The sequence below is a fragment of the Fistularia commersonii genome, chromosome 19, assembly GCF_037954325.1.
Source record: "Fistularia commersonii isolate RoL2024-O1a breed Wild chromosome 19, RoL_Fcom_v1.0, whole genome shotgun sequence".
Taxonomy (NCBI): domain Eukaryota; kingdom Metazoa; phylum Chordata; class Actinopteri; order Syngnathiformes; family Fistulariidae; genus Fistularia; species Fistularia commersonii.
In genome coordinates, this window is record NC_141302.1 from 12781286 (window position 1) to 12799384 (window position 18099).

General features: G+C 51.2%; 1 protein-coding gene across 10 annotated transcripts in view; it reads left to right on the forward strand.

The window, feature by feature from the left end:
* The window catches only part of ablim2 (actin binding LIM protein family, member 2), a 31113-nt gene extending 14947 nt beyond the window's left edge, over nucleotides 1-16166 (forward strand). For 2 of the 10 annotated variants that reach the window (XR_015107526.1, XR_015107534.1), the window contains exons 4-21: nucleotides 1526-1638; nucleotides 2041-2167; nucleotides 2448-2541; nucleotides 4167-4254; nucleotides 4505-4563; nucleotides 5289-5330; nucleotides 6051-6128; nucleotides 6209-6352; nucleotides 6721-6838; nucleotides 7190-7543; nucleotides 10546-10653; nucleotides 11518-11571; nucleotides 13154-13191; nucleotides 13328-13436; nucleotides 13526-13584; nucleotides 14375-14438; nucleotides 14537-14704; nucleotides 15033-15174. Coding sequence is in view for 1 of the 10 variants with exons in the window: in XM_086165192.1 (XP_086021318.1) it covers nucleotides 1526-1638; nucleotides 2041-2167; nucleotides 2448-2541; nucleotides 4167-4254; nucleotides 4505-4563; nucleotides 6051-6128; nucleotides 6209-6352; nucleotides 6721-6838; nucleotides 7190-7543; nucleotides 10546-10653; nucleotides 11518-11571; nucleotides 13154-13191; nucleotides 13328-13436; nucleotides 13526-13584; nucleotides 14375-14438; nucleotides 14537-14544; nucleotides 14624-14704; nucleotides 15033-15146 (1810 nt within the window). In the remaining 9 variants the exon portion in view is untranslated. Of the gene's footprint in view, nucleotides 1-1525; nucleotides 1639-2040; nucleotides 2168-2447; nucleotides 2542-4166; nucleotides 4255-4504; nucleotides 4564-5288; nucleotides 5331-6050; nucleotides 6129-6208; nucleotides 6353-6720; nucleotides 6839-7189; nucleotides 7544-8141; nucleotides 8214-10545; nucleotides 10654-11517; nucleotides 11572-13153; nucleotides 13192-13327; nucleotides 13437-13525; nucleotides 13585-14374; nucleotides 14439-14536; nucleotides 14705-15032 lie in introns of all 10 variants that reach the window. The other 8 variants (XR_015107528.1, XR_015107531.1, XM_086165192.1 and 5 more) reach the window with 8 other exon arrangements.
* Nucleotides 16167-18099: the final 1933 nt, after the last annotated feature.

Here is an 18099-nt window from a genome sequence, read left to right on the forward strand (position 1 = left end):
TCGTCACCTTCAAACAGGGGCGTTAGCCGTCACCACGGCAACGGGACTCAGAACCAGACTATTTATACCTGAATGACCTCCTGGACAGAGGTTACGACAGGTCTAAGGCTATGGTGTCGCATTCCTGGCTCCTGAAAACGGTGTGGGGGTTGGAGTGCTCATTCAGCCTCCCCCCGACCCACCCCTGGCAGCTGCTGGAAGTCAGGAAACATTAAAGTGGCGGTGCAAACAAGACACTGCGACACCGTGTCCCCTTTCACACAGGAAGTCCAGGCATGGTGTGAAGAGCCAGACCGGTGCAGACTAATTCCTGGTCGCCATCGAGTTGGCGTCCGTTGTGCGAATGACGTTCTCCTCATCACGGGATGTTTTCGCTTCCTGTGGTCACATGGTCGCCCTCCACACAAACACTCACACTCCAAAATGTCGAAATCTCCGCACCCTCTGGGATGTGACATGCTGACCCCGACACCTCCTCCACCTCCACCCTTAGACTCCTGGACAGGTTCGCCATCAGCCAAAAGGATCTTGGAGGTTCCTTTTTGTCCCCCTGAAATAGTCCTGACTTGTAGAGGCCGAGGCTCCACTAGACCTCCGAAGGTGCACTATGGCCTCTGGTGCCAAAATGGTCCTGGATGTGGTGATGTAAGGGTTGGACTGGTTGATCCTGCATGTTCAGCACCTTGCTGAAGGAATCTGCTGCTGGTACATTTGCACAGGTTGAAGGTTCCTGTGAGAGGAATATGTATATGTCCAGTTCCCTAAAGCATCTCCCCTTCATCACATGTCCAGCATTATTAGTTTATTTTTTCAAATAGCCCTTGAGGACCTGAAAACCCATTGGTCCTCATTCTGGGTCTGATGTTCATGAGTAGGTTCTCTTAGCAGGAGACCATGTTGCTACAGAAGGGGAAACCAGCTATAGCAGTACAAGCTGGCGGAGACTCAGTAGCTCTCCTGTTGGGTGGAACCACACCGGCATCAGCAAGGTTCTGGATGGTAGGGGAACACCCTGCAGGATGTGCAGGTGTTGGATGTTGATCTCAGCGGGTCAAAGTTGCTATCAACATTCCCAACATTTGACCGTCGAACATGGCTGACAGGGAACGTTGTGATACGCCGAACTTGGAGTTCGGTTCGGACTTCCCAATTGGGCACCATGAGCTAGTTGACTTTTGCACAAAGGCATCTCGTCCTCAGCTTTGTCCCTTCTTTCCTTGCAATATGTGTTCTGCTACGCTGCACCAGGCTCAATTTGTTGGTGGGTTCTCTTCCATTGCCATGGCAACAAAGCGCGTACAAACAGCGCCTGGTCGCTGAATTAGCCGGAGGGGGAAGGTTCTCCGTGCACAGAGGCCTCATTTGTTCGGGTACCGCTGGTGATCTTTGGTGAACTTCGGCAGCACAGAGCTACTTCTGCTTGTTGGTTCTTCACGTGTTCTCCGATCTCCTCGGCATTCTCCCACGGAACCAGAACGGGGAAGCGCGCCTTGATATTCTCCTTCTCCGTTTCCTGTTTCCTCAGGCAGCCGTTCCCGGCCGGCGACCGGGTGACTTTCAATGGGAAGGAGTGCATCTGCCAGAAGTGCACCCAACCCCTCCCTGCCGACGGCCCCGCCCCCATCCAGGCTGTCCACAGTCAGTGTTCCGTCTTATTCTCAAGCCATTCCTCCGTATAACCTTCTGGTCCTGATTGTCGTTATCTTCAGCTCTGTCAAATTAGTTTGTTCTCGAGTGGCGTCACTTATGGTGTCGCTGGTTTCCATGGTAATGATGTTGTCAATGGGTACCTACCCCAGACAAAATATACAAACCTCCAAAACAGGTGTCTGCTGTGATGTTTAGCCTTCTTGGCCTAGCTTAGCTCAGCCAAGCTGCAAAGAACAGCATCATCTAATGAAATTATCAGTTGCGTCTGATTTCAGGTGAGGTCTAAACCCTAGTCAGGCCAAAGGTGGAGCTGGACTAGACAATGACAAAAGAGGCACCGGTTCCCCTTCTAGAACCTTCGAGAACCTGACTCCCTGTTTGTCGTTCCAGACTGCTGCGGCTGCGGGAAGGAGTTTAAGAATGAGCAGTCGCTGGTGGCGCTGGAGAAGCACTGGCACCTGGGCTGCTTCAAGTGCCAGGTCTGCAACAAGGTCCTCAACGCCGAGTACATCAGCAAGTGAGTCCTTCAAAGTAAAAGCACCAGCGCCGGCCAGGGCAATCTTTGCTAAGGAGCTAACGCTAACTCTTACTTTGTGGTGAAGATCCTCTTGGAGTCACTCAGATTTGATTGGTGGGTCATGTGATCGCAAGCATTGATGACCGGAAGTCCAGAAGGTAAAAGTGTGGCTTAGAGTGAGGGTAGGGGTTAGGGTACTGGTCAGGGTAGGGTAGAGATTAAGGTTCAGGGTTCGAGTCCGGCCCTGATTCTTGGGTCTCCCCGTGTCCCGCCCCTGCAGGGATGGGATCCCCTACTGCGAGATGGACTACCACGCCATGTTCGGCATCCAGTGCGAGAGCTGCAGGAAGTACATCACTGGGAAGGTCCTGGAGGTAGAGTCCACCCATATCTCCTTAAGTGGGGTGCACATGTACGCTCACTACGGACACCATGCATTAATTAGAGTTATCATAACATAGTAGCACATGCATTTTAACATAGTAGTCATTTACTCACGTTATAATATGTAATAAAGTTACATGGAACATACATGTTTTAATAACATATTAATTATATGCATTAATAACATGCCAATCAATTACATTCATTACAACATGGCAATCAATTTATACACATTAAAACATGTTAAATTATTATATGCATTAATAACATGGTAATAACGTGCATTGTTTAATGTAATTCAGTGCAATATAAAGAGGCAATTTATAATATGCATTAATAACATATTAAACACGTGCACTTTTACAGAGTAATTTCTTAATTATATGCATTATAATATTTTAATTACATTACTTGGCAGTTACACGCAATTAAAATATGGAAATGAATTACATGACCAAGCTCAGATCAGGATCAACTTCCCGATCAACTTCACCCCTGTCCTTCCATCACACACTCACCTTCAATAAATGCTGATCAGGTCACACACACTCTTGAGAGTGCGTGTCGGTGATGTCATCGATGTCACTTCCTTTTGGCATGTGTGTGTGTGTGCGCGTGTGTGCGCGTGTGTGTGTGTGTGTGTGTGTGTGTGTGTGTGTGCAGATGAGGGGGTGTCCCATGACTTTTTTCCCTTGAGGCCAGGAGCTCTTCTATTTCTGTCCAACCTCGTTTCCTGCTCTTCACACAAACATCTCCTTCATTCCAACCATCAGCAGCTCCTGTGACTCCTTGGCTCCTCCCCCTGTCCTTCCCCAGGGGGCGGGGCTTGACCCGGGCGGGTAAGCTGTCAATCATCCGATCGTTCACACCAGCCTTCAGTGAACATGGAGAGAACCCAGGCAGGAACACCAGAACCATATTGGTACCAAGTTGCTGTTGTAACTGCAGCGGCCAGTTGAGACCAACCAGGAGATGTTTCACATGATCTAGAGTCGGTTATGTTTGAGAACTCCAGGGGGGGGCTTGACGTGGCCTGATCCAGGACCATCTCTCTGTGAACCCCTGTGAAACCACATGATGCTGCAGAACCCCCTCCCACCGATGACAGGTTGTTCTTCATCTCCGTGTTCCTCCGTCCTCCTCGGACAGCGCAAGGGCACCACCCTGTGGCTAGATGATAGAACACACCCTTTGAGGTCCAGATCCATGACCACCTCTTGAGGCTCCACTCCCAGACCAGGAGACGCTCCCTCAGTTCATCTGTGTCGTCCAGAAGTGGAGCAGGGAGGTTCCTGCAGGTGTTCTCACAAGAACGTCACCGTCTCCAACCAAATACCATGCTTGGTTCTACCACAACCTCCATGTTCTCCTGCCAGGGTTCTCCAGGTTCACTGAAGGTGCTTTATTGTCCATTGGCGTGAATGTGAGGGTGAACGGTTGGATGATTGACAGCTGGCCCGTCCAGGTGAAGCCTCGTCCCTCAAACCAGTATCAACTGTGATTGGCTCCGCCTTCTTCACTCCTGCAGCAGACACGTAGATAATGAACATCTAGAAGTAACGAGCGTCACTATTTCTGGGTTCTAAGCTCCCCCTCCCTTTACCTCACCTTACAGGCCGGGGAGAAGCACTACCACCCAACGTGCGCCCGCTGCGTCCGCTGCGAGCAGATGTTTGCAGAGGGCGAGGAGATGTACCTCCAAGGTAAGGAGATCCGCCCTTACCTTCTACCCTCCGCCCAGTCCCAGGGACTAGTTTGTCTCCTCGAATCTCTGGATGATCCGGATCTAATCCAGGCTCAGGGGCGTGACGCCAGGCCTGAGGAACCGTGGGAGAACCCATAACCCGTGACTTTCTATTCCGGGACCAAAGCAGAGAACCCATCTGAGGATGAATAGCTCTTTGTCCATTGAGGTTCTGACCTGATCCGACCCGCTCTCTTTGCTCCCACCAGGTTCCTCCATCTGGCACCCCCCCTGCAGACAAGCCGCCAAGCAGGAGGAGAAGACCAAGGTGGGTACCTTCCTAAGACCAGGTCTGGACCAGTGGTCTTGAAACAAGGGGCCTCCTTTCTGGCCCCTGAGCAGATACCAAGCAGGTTCTGTCTTCTCATTGCTGGATTCTGTTGGGAACAAACAAGTAAAAGAACTTCTAGGTTCTGAGATATTGGAAGGAATATCCAAAACTACACCTGAAACCAATGAGCCAGAAGTTTTTTATCACCATCTTTGGGGGGTGGACAATGTCTGGTGGACACTTGGCTCTTCTTCAAACCCTGAACCTCTCCAGAGGAACCCTGTGGAGTCCCATCAGACACCAGCTCCATCCAGACAGGTTAGCTCCCATTAGCTTTCTCATCCACCCCCAATGTTGGAGCCGCCAGAAAGTCCTTCCAGGATCTGACTTTGTCCTCCTTTACGTTGAATCTCCTCACCGGTCGCCAGCTGGACGTAGCCATTAGTGACGCGGTCGAGTGTCTAGTGACACTGTTTCCCACGGTGGAGGTTCGTATCCTCATGCTAGCAGATATAGCATAGCATTAGCTATCAGGATGGACTGATAGCAGGACTCCCCCCGCCCCCCCCAGGTGATATGAAAGGTTAGCTTGTTTAGCCTCCTGAGACCGCAGCTGGTGATAGCGTGTTTTTTTCAGTTCCCCCGACATACACACACACACACACACACACACACACACACATAGTTTCCGTCCTCACTCTGGAACCCCTGTCCGTCCTCAGAAGCAGGTCCGGATACAGTTCAACGACTCCCCAGAGGAGCAGGTTGGTGACCCCACACCTCCGACCTTTGACCCCCACCACCACCGACAGCATGGGTTGCGTTTGCTATGGGTGGAGGGGCGCTCACACACACACACACACATAAACACACATACTGGCAGTGCTGTTGTTCCTGATGCTTTACCCCACTGGACTTTTTTGCATGATATTGGAAGGTACGCCCTACGGGGGTGGGGGGTGGACTATACCACTAATTCAATACTGCATGAGTACTCTGTAATCAGTACAACATCACATGAGTACTTTGTACTCTTGAAATACTCACAAGTAATATTCACTATTTATTATCATGTAATTACTAGTTATAACTGTTATTACACAAATGCAGTAATTTGTCAGTGAGAAAGCAGTAATTGTACCATCACAGTTACAAGTATTCCGTAGTAGCCGTCATACTCCTTCGCAGCAGTCAGTACTGCAGTATCATATAAGTCCAAGTACATGAGTACTATTTTGTTTGAGTTCCAACAGTAGTGTTGTATAATTCACTCTGTGGTGGGCATATTGTGTTCTGCATGTCATAGTAACAAAGATGGCTGACAGGGTAATTGTGGGTCATGTCTGGTTTCAATCAGAAGGAAAAAACGGGTTTTGGGTTTGGACCTGAGGTGCACGCGCCTGATAGGACAAGCAAAGCGGAGGTGTCTCTACACGGTGTCTTATATGTGTGTGTGTGTGTGTGTGTGTGTGTGTGTCTCCCAGGCGACCCGGACCTCGTCTGAGAGCATCACCTCGGTCCCGGCGTCCAGCGCCTCGGGCTCCCCCAGCAGAGTCATCTATGTAAGAGCGCACCACCTCCACTCACCACCCGCAACCTCGGACCCCCACCGGAGTTGAAGTTGTCCTCTCTGCCGTCTCAGGCCAAACTCGGGGAGGAGATGCTGGACTACAAGGACCTTGCTGCCCTTCCAAAGACCAAGGCCATCTACAACATCGATCGGCCTGACATGCTGTCCTACACCCCCTACGTCAGCTACGCCTCTGAGGAGAGGCCCTACGTGGAGGTGGGCTCCAGATTGCTGCGTTGTAACTACACTGTAATAACACTTTAATGTTGTTATACATGCTTAGTAGTCAGTATTTGAAGAACTCGGGCAACAGGAACTATCAATGCTGAGTTGCCAAGTACAACAACAACAAGACTACTCCAAGAATGTCCCCCGGGAGGGTGCAGCTGTACTCTTCCGGCGTATGGAATCACATCTTCAGGGTCCTTCTCCTGTAGAAGGAGAAGGTACAGAGCTTCAAACCCCCTGATGGACAGGATGGCTCATGTCCCATCCGTCCTCCGTCCTGAGGTTCCGGTCCAGGAGAGTGGTCTCCTGTTCCGATCACTGTTTCACGTGAGGTTCTCCATCTTGTTTGTGTGCAGGGCGACGGGGAGAAGTCGCCTCGTCAGCGGAGGCCCTCCAGCCCCAGCTCCAACAGCTCCCTGGGAGGTTACGGACGCTACACCCCGTCTCGGTCTCCTCCCAACACCAGCCGACCAGGTATCAGCCTTCTGATGGATGAGGTCCCGATCCGCAGCTTTGAAAGCATTTTAATGTGACCGGAACCCTGGTTGAAGGGTTTCACCAGTGGAACCATTGTTGGAGGGTTCCACCGGTGTAAGCCTGGTTGGAAGGTTCTGCTCATCAGTGACTCGCCGACCGGAAGTTGTATAATCCGGTGTACCTGTGTTGCTGTTTTGGTTTTTAAACCTCCTCGGCAGGCTCGCAGCCCAATTTGGGTTCCGCTAATCCCCGCGAGTTCTCCTGGGAGGGAACCCTGGGACATCACACCTTCTGTCACTTTCACTTGAGAATTTAAATCAAGGTTCGATTCCTGTGTTTGGACACTAGGTGGCCTCCGACAACTAACCAATCACAGTGAAGAGCGAGTCCTGGTTGCAGTCACTCAACATGCCTGTGATCTGATTGGTCATTCAGGGCCAGAGATCGACCTCGCCAGGCAGGGCCGTGACCCCGGTACTCTTCTTTTGCCCCCGACCATCAAGTACCCCTCTGGTCATGCTAGAGACTCCTCCCCCTCCCCTGTTTTCCATTCCGCCGGGGCCGAGGGAAATGACGGTGGGGTTGCCGGCGGTGGCAAGTGCTCGCCGGCACCAGCAGGTGGCAGCGGCGGCGTGTCTCTGCACCTGAACCCTACCACCTTGGCCATGCTGCAGCAGCACAACTTCATCCCATACTTCAGAGGTACTACCAGGACGGCGACGTCATCGGACACAGATGAGCCGGTGCCGGCAGACATTCGGCGACACGTTCGGGCTCAGGGTCACCTCTGGTACCCCGCCTGGTCTCGCCAGAGCTCCTTTAGTACCTCCAATCTGGAAACTCCTGAAGTGTCCAGCCGAAGCAGCTCACCGGCAGCCTCTGTGTCCGATGGAGGTCAAAGGTCCCATGGAGAAGGGGAGGCCGTGATGGCCCTAACTCCGCCTGGCATGGGATGTGTATTAGCGTATTAACGCTACGTATTAACACGCAGGGAACTCACTCTTTGTCCATGCGTTTCTGAGTTTCGTCGTAGATCTAGGAGTCGCCATGGCAACCAGAAGGTCTAAGAAGTCGTTAACCTACTCTAACCACTGACTGTCTGCTTCTCCTGTTTCTGTGTTTTGTTTGTTTGTTTGTTTGTTTGTTTGTTCGTTGAATAACAGCCATGAAACTGCTAATGCTAACATGATACCTCACCCGAACCAAACATCACAAACATGACCTCCACCCCTGACACCACCCTTAAAAAGGCGTGTCCCTCCTCAAGATTAACCCTCTCCCAACCCCTGGTCTCCCCCAGGGTTAAACCAGGACCCCCTACCTGACCCCAGTCCTAGGACCTCCTTGCACCTCAGTTTACCTCCTCCCAACGGTAAAAGCACCACCCGTTACCCTCCTTCACTGTGGAATGGTTGCCAGGGTCTGTGATGTGGTTGTGCGGTATCGTGGTGATGTCGGGTTTCATGGTGTGCATCAAGGCGCATTCGTTGGCCCCCTTGTTCGCCCATCCTGCCTTCCCTGGGGTGCTGTGTCTCTTGACACGGTCACTGTTCTGCATGTTTCAATGTGGTCGGTCAGCCTGATGTGTTGTGCTGAAGTTTTTCGGGTGTTCTCGTGTTTGTGTTCTCCCATTCAGAACCTGAACCCCAACTGTTTCCTTGCCCTTCACCTCTATACCCCTGAATGACCCCTATATCATCGTTCAGTGTCATGTGACCAAGTGACCCCCGTCGGCGTTGACGTCAGGGTGCAGTTTTATGGTGGAGGTGGGGGCTGAGGGTGTAGAGAGATGAGATACATCAGAATATCTGTCCTATGATGACACTTGAGGCGAAGCATACCGAGAAGGCGACCAAACCTCGGTGCACTTGGTGCAGTAACTGTTTCTGTGGTAGTAGGGAATAGATCTCGCACTAGTGGAGAGAATTTGGATTTGATTGGTTTAGGCACTATTTCAAGTTCCACGCCTCCTAATAGCCAACCAGGTTCTCCTAGTTCAGGTTAAGCTGCTTTTTGAAGCTCCTGGTCCTTTGACTCCCAGGTTCTTTGGACTCCCTTCCAGTGCCATGGAGTACACTTAGCACAGTGCAGATCGTCACTACAGAGGTGTGACTACTGGTTTGTCGTTAGCATTGCTTTAGCTCACACTTTTTGCATATGGTTCAAGGCATGATGTCGGCAAGTAGATGTGCAAGTTGCTGCTGACACCGCAACCAATAGGACCGCTGCTCCCAGGGATGCTGGGGGTGGAGCCAGTGGTTCTCCGCCTCCTAAACAAGAACCAGATGTCAGTTTGACTTCACTCGCTGTCAAGGTGCTAGCTCGTTAGGCTACACGTAGCATAGGAGGAGTCACATGGGTATAATCGCTCAGGAGGTATGATGGCTCCACCAGCAGCCAGGACTACCTATGGCCCCCCTGATGGAGGGCCCTCTTCTGCCCCCTCCTGGCAGACCTCTGTCACCTCTTCCCCTCCGGTCTGTGTCGTTGTTGCGTTTCTGACGGAGGCCGTGTGTCGAAGCGTGGCATCCGTGAGGAAGAGGCTGAGGACTCCTCCTCTTCCTCCTCCTCCTGGAATCCCCTGCGTGACCTCCTGCCTGAGCCCCAGATGTTCTCACAGAGGACCTTCTCTCCTGCACTAACGCACTCCCGCGTGTGTGTGTGTGTGTATATGTGTATGTTTACAGGCATGTGTATGTGCATGTGAGGGTGTGTGTGTGTGTGTGTGTGTGTGTGTGTGTGTGTGTGTGTGTGTGTGTTTGTGCGGGATGATCTCATCCTCTTGCATCCAGACCACTGCTGATAGTTTCTCATTGTCTGGGACGTGGGTGGGGGGGGGTGTTCGATCAGCCGACACCCACACACACACACTCATACACACACACACACACACACCAGCCCCCTTCTGTTTATTACTTTTGGCTAGCAGCGTGCCGGTGACTCCATGGCCTAGCCTTCGTCCATGGGCTGAACTGTCGTCATCCCTGTACACACACTTCACACACACACAAATTAAGAAAACGAGAACAGCACATCAAAGTGTCCCTGCAGTTAATTACTCCATAACTGGTTTATTCTGGTTGGGGGTTGAAACCCCCCGGACCACAAACCACCCATTCCCAGGTGACGCTGGGTGGGTAGCTGTCAATCACAGGGCAGCATACAAGACATCAAACTCCCTCATTCCAACCACGGGAAGAATGTAAAATCTGGGAAGGGAGAACATGGGGACAGAGAACACACTTACCTCCTAGATCCTAGAAACCTTCTTGCTGAAGGCTCTGAACACGGAACCCTGGATCCCCATCAGTAGCTGTGATAGAGTAAGGATGGCAGTTCTAAGAGGGTGGCTCATGTTCTGCTGGAATGCGACGAACCAGAGGGCATAGACGGGGAATCCTTAATGTGGTTACTGGAAGGGAACCCTAGCCTACCATGACCAGAACATCTGTAGATGCGGATACCTGTATACTTGTCCAACAGGTCCGTTGAGGTTCTAAGTCATCAAGGTTAACCCCCCCCCCCCCCCCAAAAAAAAAAAAGGTTGTAGGAGAGCATCTAGCCAGTGGATGTCGCCTGAGTTGGGCTGGTCATGGAGTCACCCTGTTTGTCAAACTGCTACCCCTTCCCCCACCCCACCCACCCGCTCTACCCGACTCCCGCCTCCCGCCTCCCCCCAAACCCTCTCCTCTTTGTCTTTGAAGGGAGCGAGAGTGGCAGAAGTACCCCCAGCTTGTCTACCTATTCCGACGGCAAGTCCCCCTCCTCCGCCTCCACCTACGTGGCTGCTCCTCGCCACTTCCACATACCAGGTAGGCACTAACCACTCTGCATGGCTAACCGAGCCGCCTAACCACCCCCAACCCACCCACCCCCCCCGGATCTCCAGGGCCCGGGTCCACAGAACCATGCTCCTGTTTTCCTGTTGGTATAGGAAGCTCTGAGGTCGGAATCTTTAGGGGAACCCTTCATTTATTCTGTGTTTCTCTCAAGAACCTCCACAGCCTACTGGTGAGTTCCATCTGCCATGGAGGCCGAACCCAAAGTAGGCTCTGAGGTTGTGAATCAAAAAATGATTTAGAAGTTAAAGGTTAACTCCTGTCAGGACCGAGTGAAGGATCTCAAACCGACGCTTCACTTACGGGTCCCTCAACTTGCTCATTTAACAAAGCGCTGTTCCCGCCAATGAGGTTGATTCCGTCGGACCCAGGATCAGTGTTTTTATGACTGTTCTAGGTCACGCCGTCCCGGGAGTACCACCCCTACAGGACGTCACCCTTTGCTCTGTTGTTGTTTGCAGGAGCTTGATCTGGGGAACATGTGTGATATCACTCCCAGTGTCACTGAGTTGTTCTGGATCAAATAACCCCCCCCCACCCTCTCCACCCTTCAACAGGATTGTTTTGAAACTGAGTGCATGAATAATGTTGGGGGGGGAATAAAACAGATGTTTTTGATGTTCCAGAATAAACATGACAAATATCCTGTGTTGAACTGAGCTCTACTGCGCCTCCTTTGCTCTCCTTCGAATACCCCTCTCCCCACCCCACCCCACTATAACTGCTAACTCATGCTTCTTTTCTCCATCCCCTCTCTCTACCCTCCCTCCTACCCCCTTCCCATGTTTGCTTCTTCCATTTTCTTGTTTTCTCTCTACGCCCGTTTCCCATCTCCAGAGACTATGGTCAAAGATAATATCTATAGAAAACCCCCCATCTACAGACAGCATGGTACAGTTCACCTCCTCCTTAACCCTTTCCTCCTCTGGTCTGGTCTCTGCACGACGCCGTTGCATGTTGTCTGTCAGCCAGTAGTCATTGGTTTACCAACCCAACCCCTTCAGCTCCACCTCCACCCCTGGCAGAACATGCATAGAGCTGCTCCAATCCCCAATTGTGGCATCCTCGCCCCAAACCGTTTGGCGGAGGAGAAAATACAAACTGGATCGAAGTGGCCCTATCTGAAGGCGGATCAGTTGCACCTTCAGGTAGTTTGGACGCTGAGATTCGGTTGAACGAGGGTTCGGATCCCTTCCTGATCTTGATCCCGACGTCGGGTGATGTTTACATGTTGGCAATAAACTCAAGTACAATGTGTCCTAATCACAGCCCCCTTTCAAAGTAAAAAGTCATACTGTAGGTGCAGAGAAGCAGCTAGCATGTTGCTTCTGCAAATGCTGGCCTTCAGTTCAGAAGTGTGTACAGCTAACAAAGGCAGCATTGCACAGAGTGCACCCCTCCTGGAAGGGTGATCCTGGGTGGAACCCTAAATACTGTATAACCTTATCAGTCACAGGAATATAACATACTGTAGCACCTAGTTGTCTTTTTACTGACTGGAAGTTCTCCAGTCGAGTTCACCTTAGTAGGAGCTCCACAGCTGTTTTTTTGGTCATTAACACACCAACCCGTCCTTTGCCGGGTGACTCGGCATTGTGCAGCGTCAAACCCTGCAGGGTCGGGGGTGCTGACTGCTCATTGGTCGACCGCTCTGATGCTTGTTGGCTCTCCTCCTCCCGCCCATCTGTGGTAGTTCCTTTTCCTGTGGTGACGCTGTGACCCAGACGTGCCTCTCCTTCCATGTTGTCTCAGTCGCTGTCTGTCCTAACCAATGGTTGTGTATCTACATGGTGTGTGAGTGAATGTGTGAGTGAGTGTGTGTGTTCACTGTGGTTGTAAGTCGCCTGTTGTGTACTTAGACACTGTGTAGCATCGCACTTCCTACCCACCTCTGTTACACAGGAACATGTTCACCTTTGTCACACCTAAATTAGCTGCACACGGCTGTTAGCATCTAGCCCCAGCCTAGTGCTGTCCGCATCCAGCACTAGCCCTTAGCTGCTAGCATCTAGTACAAGCCTATAGCTGTTGATATCTGTTACCACCCTACGGCAGTTGGGATCAGACATTTGCTAGCATCTGGCACAACTGTTAGCATACAGCACCAGCTTATGATCATTGATATCCAGAGTCAGCCTACGACCATTAACATCTACCATTAGCCTGTGGTGCACAATAGCTGTTGGCATCCAGGCTAATCTTAGTCAGACCTGGAGATAGAAACTGGCCATATTTGGGCATTCAAGGGTTAATTTTGGGGGAGGAGCTTAGAGCCGAATCCCCATGACATCAGTGCGGGTGGCATCTATCCGCCCCCCTTCCCTCCGTGGGCGCTGTGTGCAGCTGATGATGTCATGGCTGTGGTGATGGAAGAGAGTTAATGGTGCCTGTTTGGGATGGTGCGGGGCCTCGATACGGGGGGGGCTGTGTGCATGTTAGCACTGACATCATGTGACATCTGACTCTTCTCCAGCTTCTAGAACCTCCTGGCAGGATGGCGATGATGGCAAGGTGAGGGCATCGCCTGCCAGCCTTTACACTTGCTGACTCACCCATTCACTAACTCACACTTTTCCGCCATTGGTCATCCCATTTTCGCCCCCCTACCCTTCACCCCTTCACCCCGCATCCCCAACTCCCCCCATAGAGGAGCAGCTGGATGATCCTAAAGGGTGAGATTGATGGACAGATGGTCCCAGAAGACATGGACCCCCGCAAGTCCACCTGCAGCCTACCCACGGACACCTCCCAGCCCAGTGAGCGCCGCCCACCTTCACAACCCCTGCACCCCACCTCACCTTCCAACCTCCCCAGGTCAAAGGTTAACTGTCCCTTTTTTTGCCAGACTTCCCCTACAGCAAGTCAGCATCCCTGCCTGGGTACGGCAGGAACGGCATCTACAAGGTGGGCAACCTGTCAGATCCTGCCCTTCTCGACCTTTGACCTCAGGGTCACTGGGGTGGGGGAGGTAAAGGGAGGGCAGAATGCAGGAATCTAGTCAAGTCTGTGTATGTCATCAGTTCATTTGTTCGTTGCTAACGAACCAATGCAACACTAATTAGTGCTAGTCCCCTTCTTAGTCCCTGTTGTAGTCATAATCCTAGACCTAGTCCATCAAAGTCTTGAAGCTACTCATAACTAGTTCTGGTCCAAATCCTGATCCTTTATAGATCCAAGTCCTAATGCAAGCCCTAATCCTAGTGCTGGTCCAAGTCTTCATTCTTGTGTGCATCCTTGTCCTAGTCCTAATCCTGAACGTTATCCTTACCCAGCCACCGATTCTAGTCCTAATCCTGGTCCTTATCCTACTCCGTATTCTAGTCCTGATCCAGTTTCTGGTCTAAATCATAGTCCTGAGGCTTGTCCTGATCATAGTCCCAATCCTAGTCCTGATCCTAGTCCAGAACATGGCGAACCCACACAGAGAACTCAGGTCTTGCAACCAGGAAGTTGGGGTTTGATTGGAAGGTGATCCAATGTAGCTCAGCGGGGGAACATTCTGTGTTCTCCAGACCTGACAAAAGAGTGGACACGGCAGGAACCGCCTTAGGAACCTGTCCTCTCCACAGGGGTTTCCATGCTAAGAGCTTCCTGTGGAGAGGACGGGTTCCAAAGGCAGTGCTGCTGCTAGGTGCTAGCATGCTAAACATCAAAAGGACAAAACCTGGAATAGGTATTGGTGTGTGTGTTCCAGCAAGCGGCTGAGATGGCCGAGGATGACCTGGACCCGGACTCCCAGAGCTGGGGAGGCATGAGAGGTGAGAACCAGGTTCCTCCTTGGGTATGTGTTCTGATGTTCTTATCTCATGGTTCCACCACACTAACCCCCCCCTCCCTTTCTGCTCCTCCTCCATAGAGTACAAGGTAGGATTTGGACCTTTCAAATACTTCAAAAACTCAAGTACACTGTACTTTGTCTGAAGTACTCTCGGGGGCATGGCAGGTGTACCCCTACGAGATGCTGGCGGTGACACACAGAGTGAAGGTGAAGCTTCCCAGAGACATCGATCGGACCAGGCTGGAGGTGAGCGCCATCTGTCTGAACATCTGCACCACCTCCTGGAGACCAGAACCTGGTCCTGGTTCTGGTCTCCTGGTTCTGCACATTTTATTTTGAAGGGTCAGCGTCCCCAATTGAGACACGGCGCGTGCTGCAGCTGTGTGATGATGTCACCCTCTGCTTGATGTCAATTGGTTCGTCCTCATTGTAGCTAGCATTGTAGCATTGTTTCTAGCTAATCACTGTATACCCCTGGATGACATCACATATCTGCTCAATGTGTTATCAGAAATTGGCTTGGATGGGTTTCGGAGTCTGTTGCCATGGTAACACCCCCCTCCCCTCTTTGCAGAGGCACCTGTCTCCCGAGGACTTCCAGCAGGTGTTCGGGATGAGCCTGGAGAACTTCGAGCGCCTGGCGTTGTGGAAGAGGAACGACCTGAAGAAGAAGGCCCGTCTCTTCTGAGGCGGGGGGGGGGGAGGGGATCTGTGTGTTTCGGGGGGGAGGGGGGTCTGACCCCTGCACTTCTGCCTGCAAACATCACGTCATCTGCCGTCGACGCCACGGGAGGGGGGCGCCACGGCTTGGAGGGGGAGGAGCTCCGTTTGCATGGCCTGTGTTGATGCTCCTCCCCCCCGCCTGTCACACACCCCTTCAAAACAAAAGCTTTTATTTTGAAGTCTCATACCGGCTTCCTGCCCCCCCCCCGCCCCTTCCGACCTCTTCCGTCTTCCAGGGCTCACCTCGTGCCCCCCCCAACATAGCATTTATACTCATGAGGCTAACAAAATGGGTGTGTTAGCATCACGCTAGATGTTTGGATTCCTGCCTCGTCGATGAAAACGTCCAATCATCACCTTTGTTTCGGAGACCCCCTCCCCCACCCCTTCAGCAGAATGAGAAGCCGGGTAGTTCGGAAAAAAGTCCGACCAGCATGTCAAACATAAGTCCCTCGTAAATCAGCTGCGATGGGGGGGGGGGGGGGCAAACGTGGCGGCTAATCAAAGGTGGGGGGGGTAAAAAAGAATGTGGGAGGTTAAGGGGGGGAAACAAAAACACTCATAATATTTTTATAAGGTATTTTTCACCTCTGGAGAGAATCGCCATGGCAACAGTGGGATGTGGCTGTCAGAGCGCAAACACACACACACACACTTGGAGAGCCCATGCTGATTCTGTTCGGCTTCTCAGCTATTACTGTGCTATAACCGTGTAATAACCTTGGGTGCATGGACGCTGTCATGAAGGCAGCATGCACAGCGGCGGGGGCGTCCCCGTCGGGGTGCGAGTGTTTACTGATATCTATTTCGCTGCGTGACGAGGAAGGGGCTTTTATTTTGAAACCCAGGGGGAGGGGCTTCCTGGGGGCGTGGCTTGTTTCAGTTTCCTGTTTCCCCCTCGAGTGTCCAATCAGATGTCCGTCCTGTGAAACACTAACGTCGTGTCCCGTCTGATACTCACCCGCTATTAAAGTGCTTTGAAGAACCCGGAGAACGTGTCCCGTCCCTCATTGAAGAACCTCAGCCTCAGCAGACCTTCTCCCAGGACCACCAGGGTTCTGCTCCTCCAGAAGGGCCATGCATCTCAAGAACGATACTGTTCCAAAGATTGATGGAAAAATCCAGATCTTCCTGTCAGGGTTCTCCAGGTTATCCTGGCTGTATGTTCTCATGCGTGTTCTCTAAACTGCCCGTTGGTGTGAATACTTGGATGATTGACAGCTGACCTATCCAGGTTAAGCCCCGCCCCTGTTTTTTGATTGGTAAGTCACAGAGAACCTGGTCACTCTGGACAAATGGAGAACAATTCTGAAGAGTGTTTGTGTGTGCATGTGTGTTTCTCTGTGAGTGTGTGTGTGTGTGTGTGTGTGTGTGTGTGTGTGTGTGTGTCTGACTTGTGTGCACATGTGTGTTGTTGGTTTAAATGTGTGTGTCTGTAAGATTGTGTCTGTATTTTAGCGCATATATGTGTGTGAGAATGTGTGTGTTAGTGAATGGCATGTGTGTGTGTGTGTTTGAGTGTATATGTCTGAGAGTATGGGTGTGTGTGTGAGTGTTATTGCTTGTGTGTGTGTGTTAGTGCATGTTTGTCTGTGTGTGTGTGTGTGTGTTAGTCTCTCTGAGTGTGTGTGTCGATACGTTCAAGTGTCTGTACATGTGTGTGTTCATGTGTTTGAGTGTGCACAGCGCCGTGCCAGCCATCAGCGAGTGAGTGTTTCTGTGTTTTTGAGTGTGTAAGTCTCTCTGTGAATGTGTGTGTATGTTAGTGCATGTGAGCGTGTATGTGTCAGCACATGTTTCTGAATTAGAACTTAACCACTACAATGTTGACATTGCAGCTCTTAGTGAAACCAGGTTCATTGATGAAGGCTCCCTGAAGGAAGCAGGGCTGCACTTAGTCCCCAACCCCCCCACCCCTGAAAAAAAAAGAAAACGAAGAAATTAACATATGTATGTATATGCACTTGTATGTATGTATGTTTTGCACTTTTTGTAAGTCGCTTTGGATAAAAGCGTCTACCAAATGACTGTAATGTAATGTAATGTATCAGCCACCGGAGCAGACGATACCAGGAGTGGTTTAACGATAATACAGGCAAAGTGCCGTATTCAACAACCCCACATCTGCTGCACACTGCACTCTGGACATCGAAGGCTAATGAGATACAATCATATGATACGCACAACTTTTATGATGAAAAACATCTTTGGCCCGAGATACTGCTCGGTCTCTCGCTTGAAGGCTTCTGATGGTACAACCCACCTCGAAGACCAGAAGCTCATCATCAACAGATGGGCAGAACACTTTGAAGCTCTCCGACAGACCCCTCAGTGTTGGATGAGTTACCTGACCATCCCACTGATGAGGAACTCCATCTCCCACCAACCTTTGAGGAGGTTGGATGTGCAGAAAGATTGCTGAATAACAACAACCCCCCTGGCCCTGATAACATTTCTGAGGAGATCTTCAAACACGGAGGCTACCTTTGCACTCGCACACTCTACTTCTTTATGGCAGCAAGAAAAAGGCCCTCAACTGTGGAGGGACACAAACATCATCACCATCTACAAAGGTATTTCACTACTTGCGGTTGCTGGCAAAGTCTTTGCCAAAGTCATGCTGCACAGACGGATGGATAACATCTCAGAGCAGCTGTGTCTGAATCACAGTGTGGATGCAGAAGGAGCAGAAGCACTGTGGACAGGGTCTTTACAGCAAGGCAACTTCAGGAGAAGTGTTGAAAACAAAACCGGACGTCTTCATGGGCGTTCATTGACTCAACAAGAAGCTCCTATGGAGTATCCTCCTGAAAATCGGCTGCACAAGTTGCACTCCTTCAAAAGTTTGACATGAGGATGATGGCATGTGTCACTACTGGAGGCCAGGAATTTGACACTTTTAGGTTCTGTACTGGTGT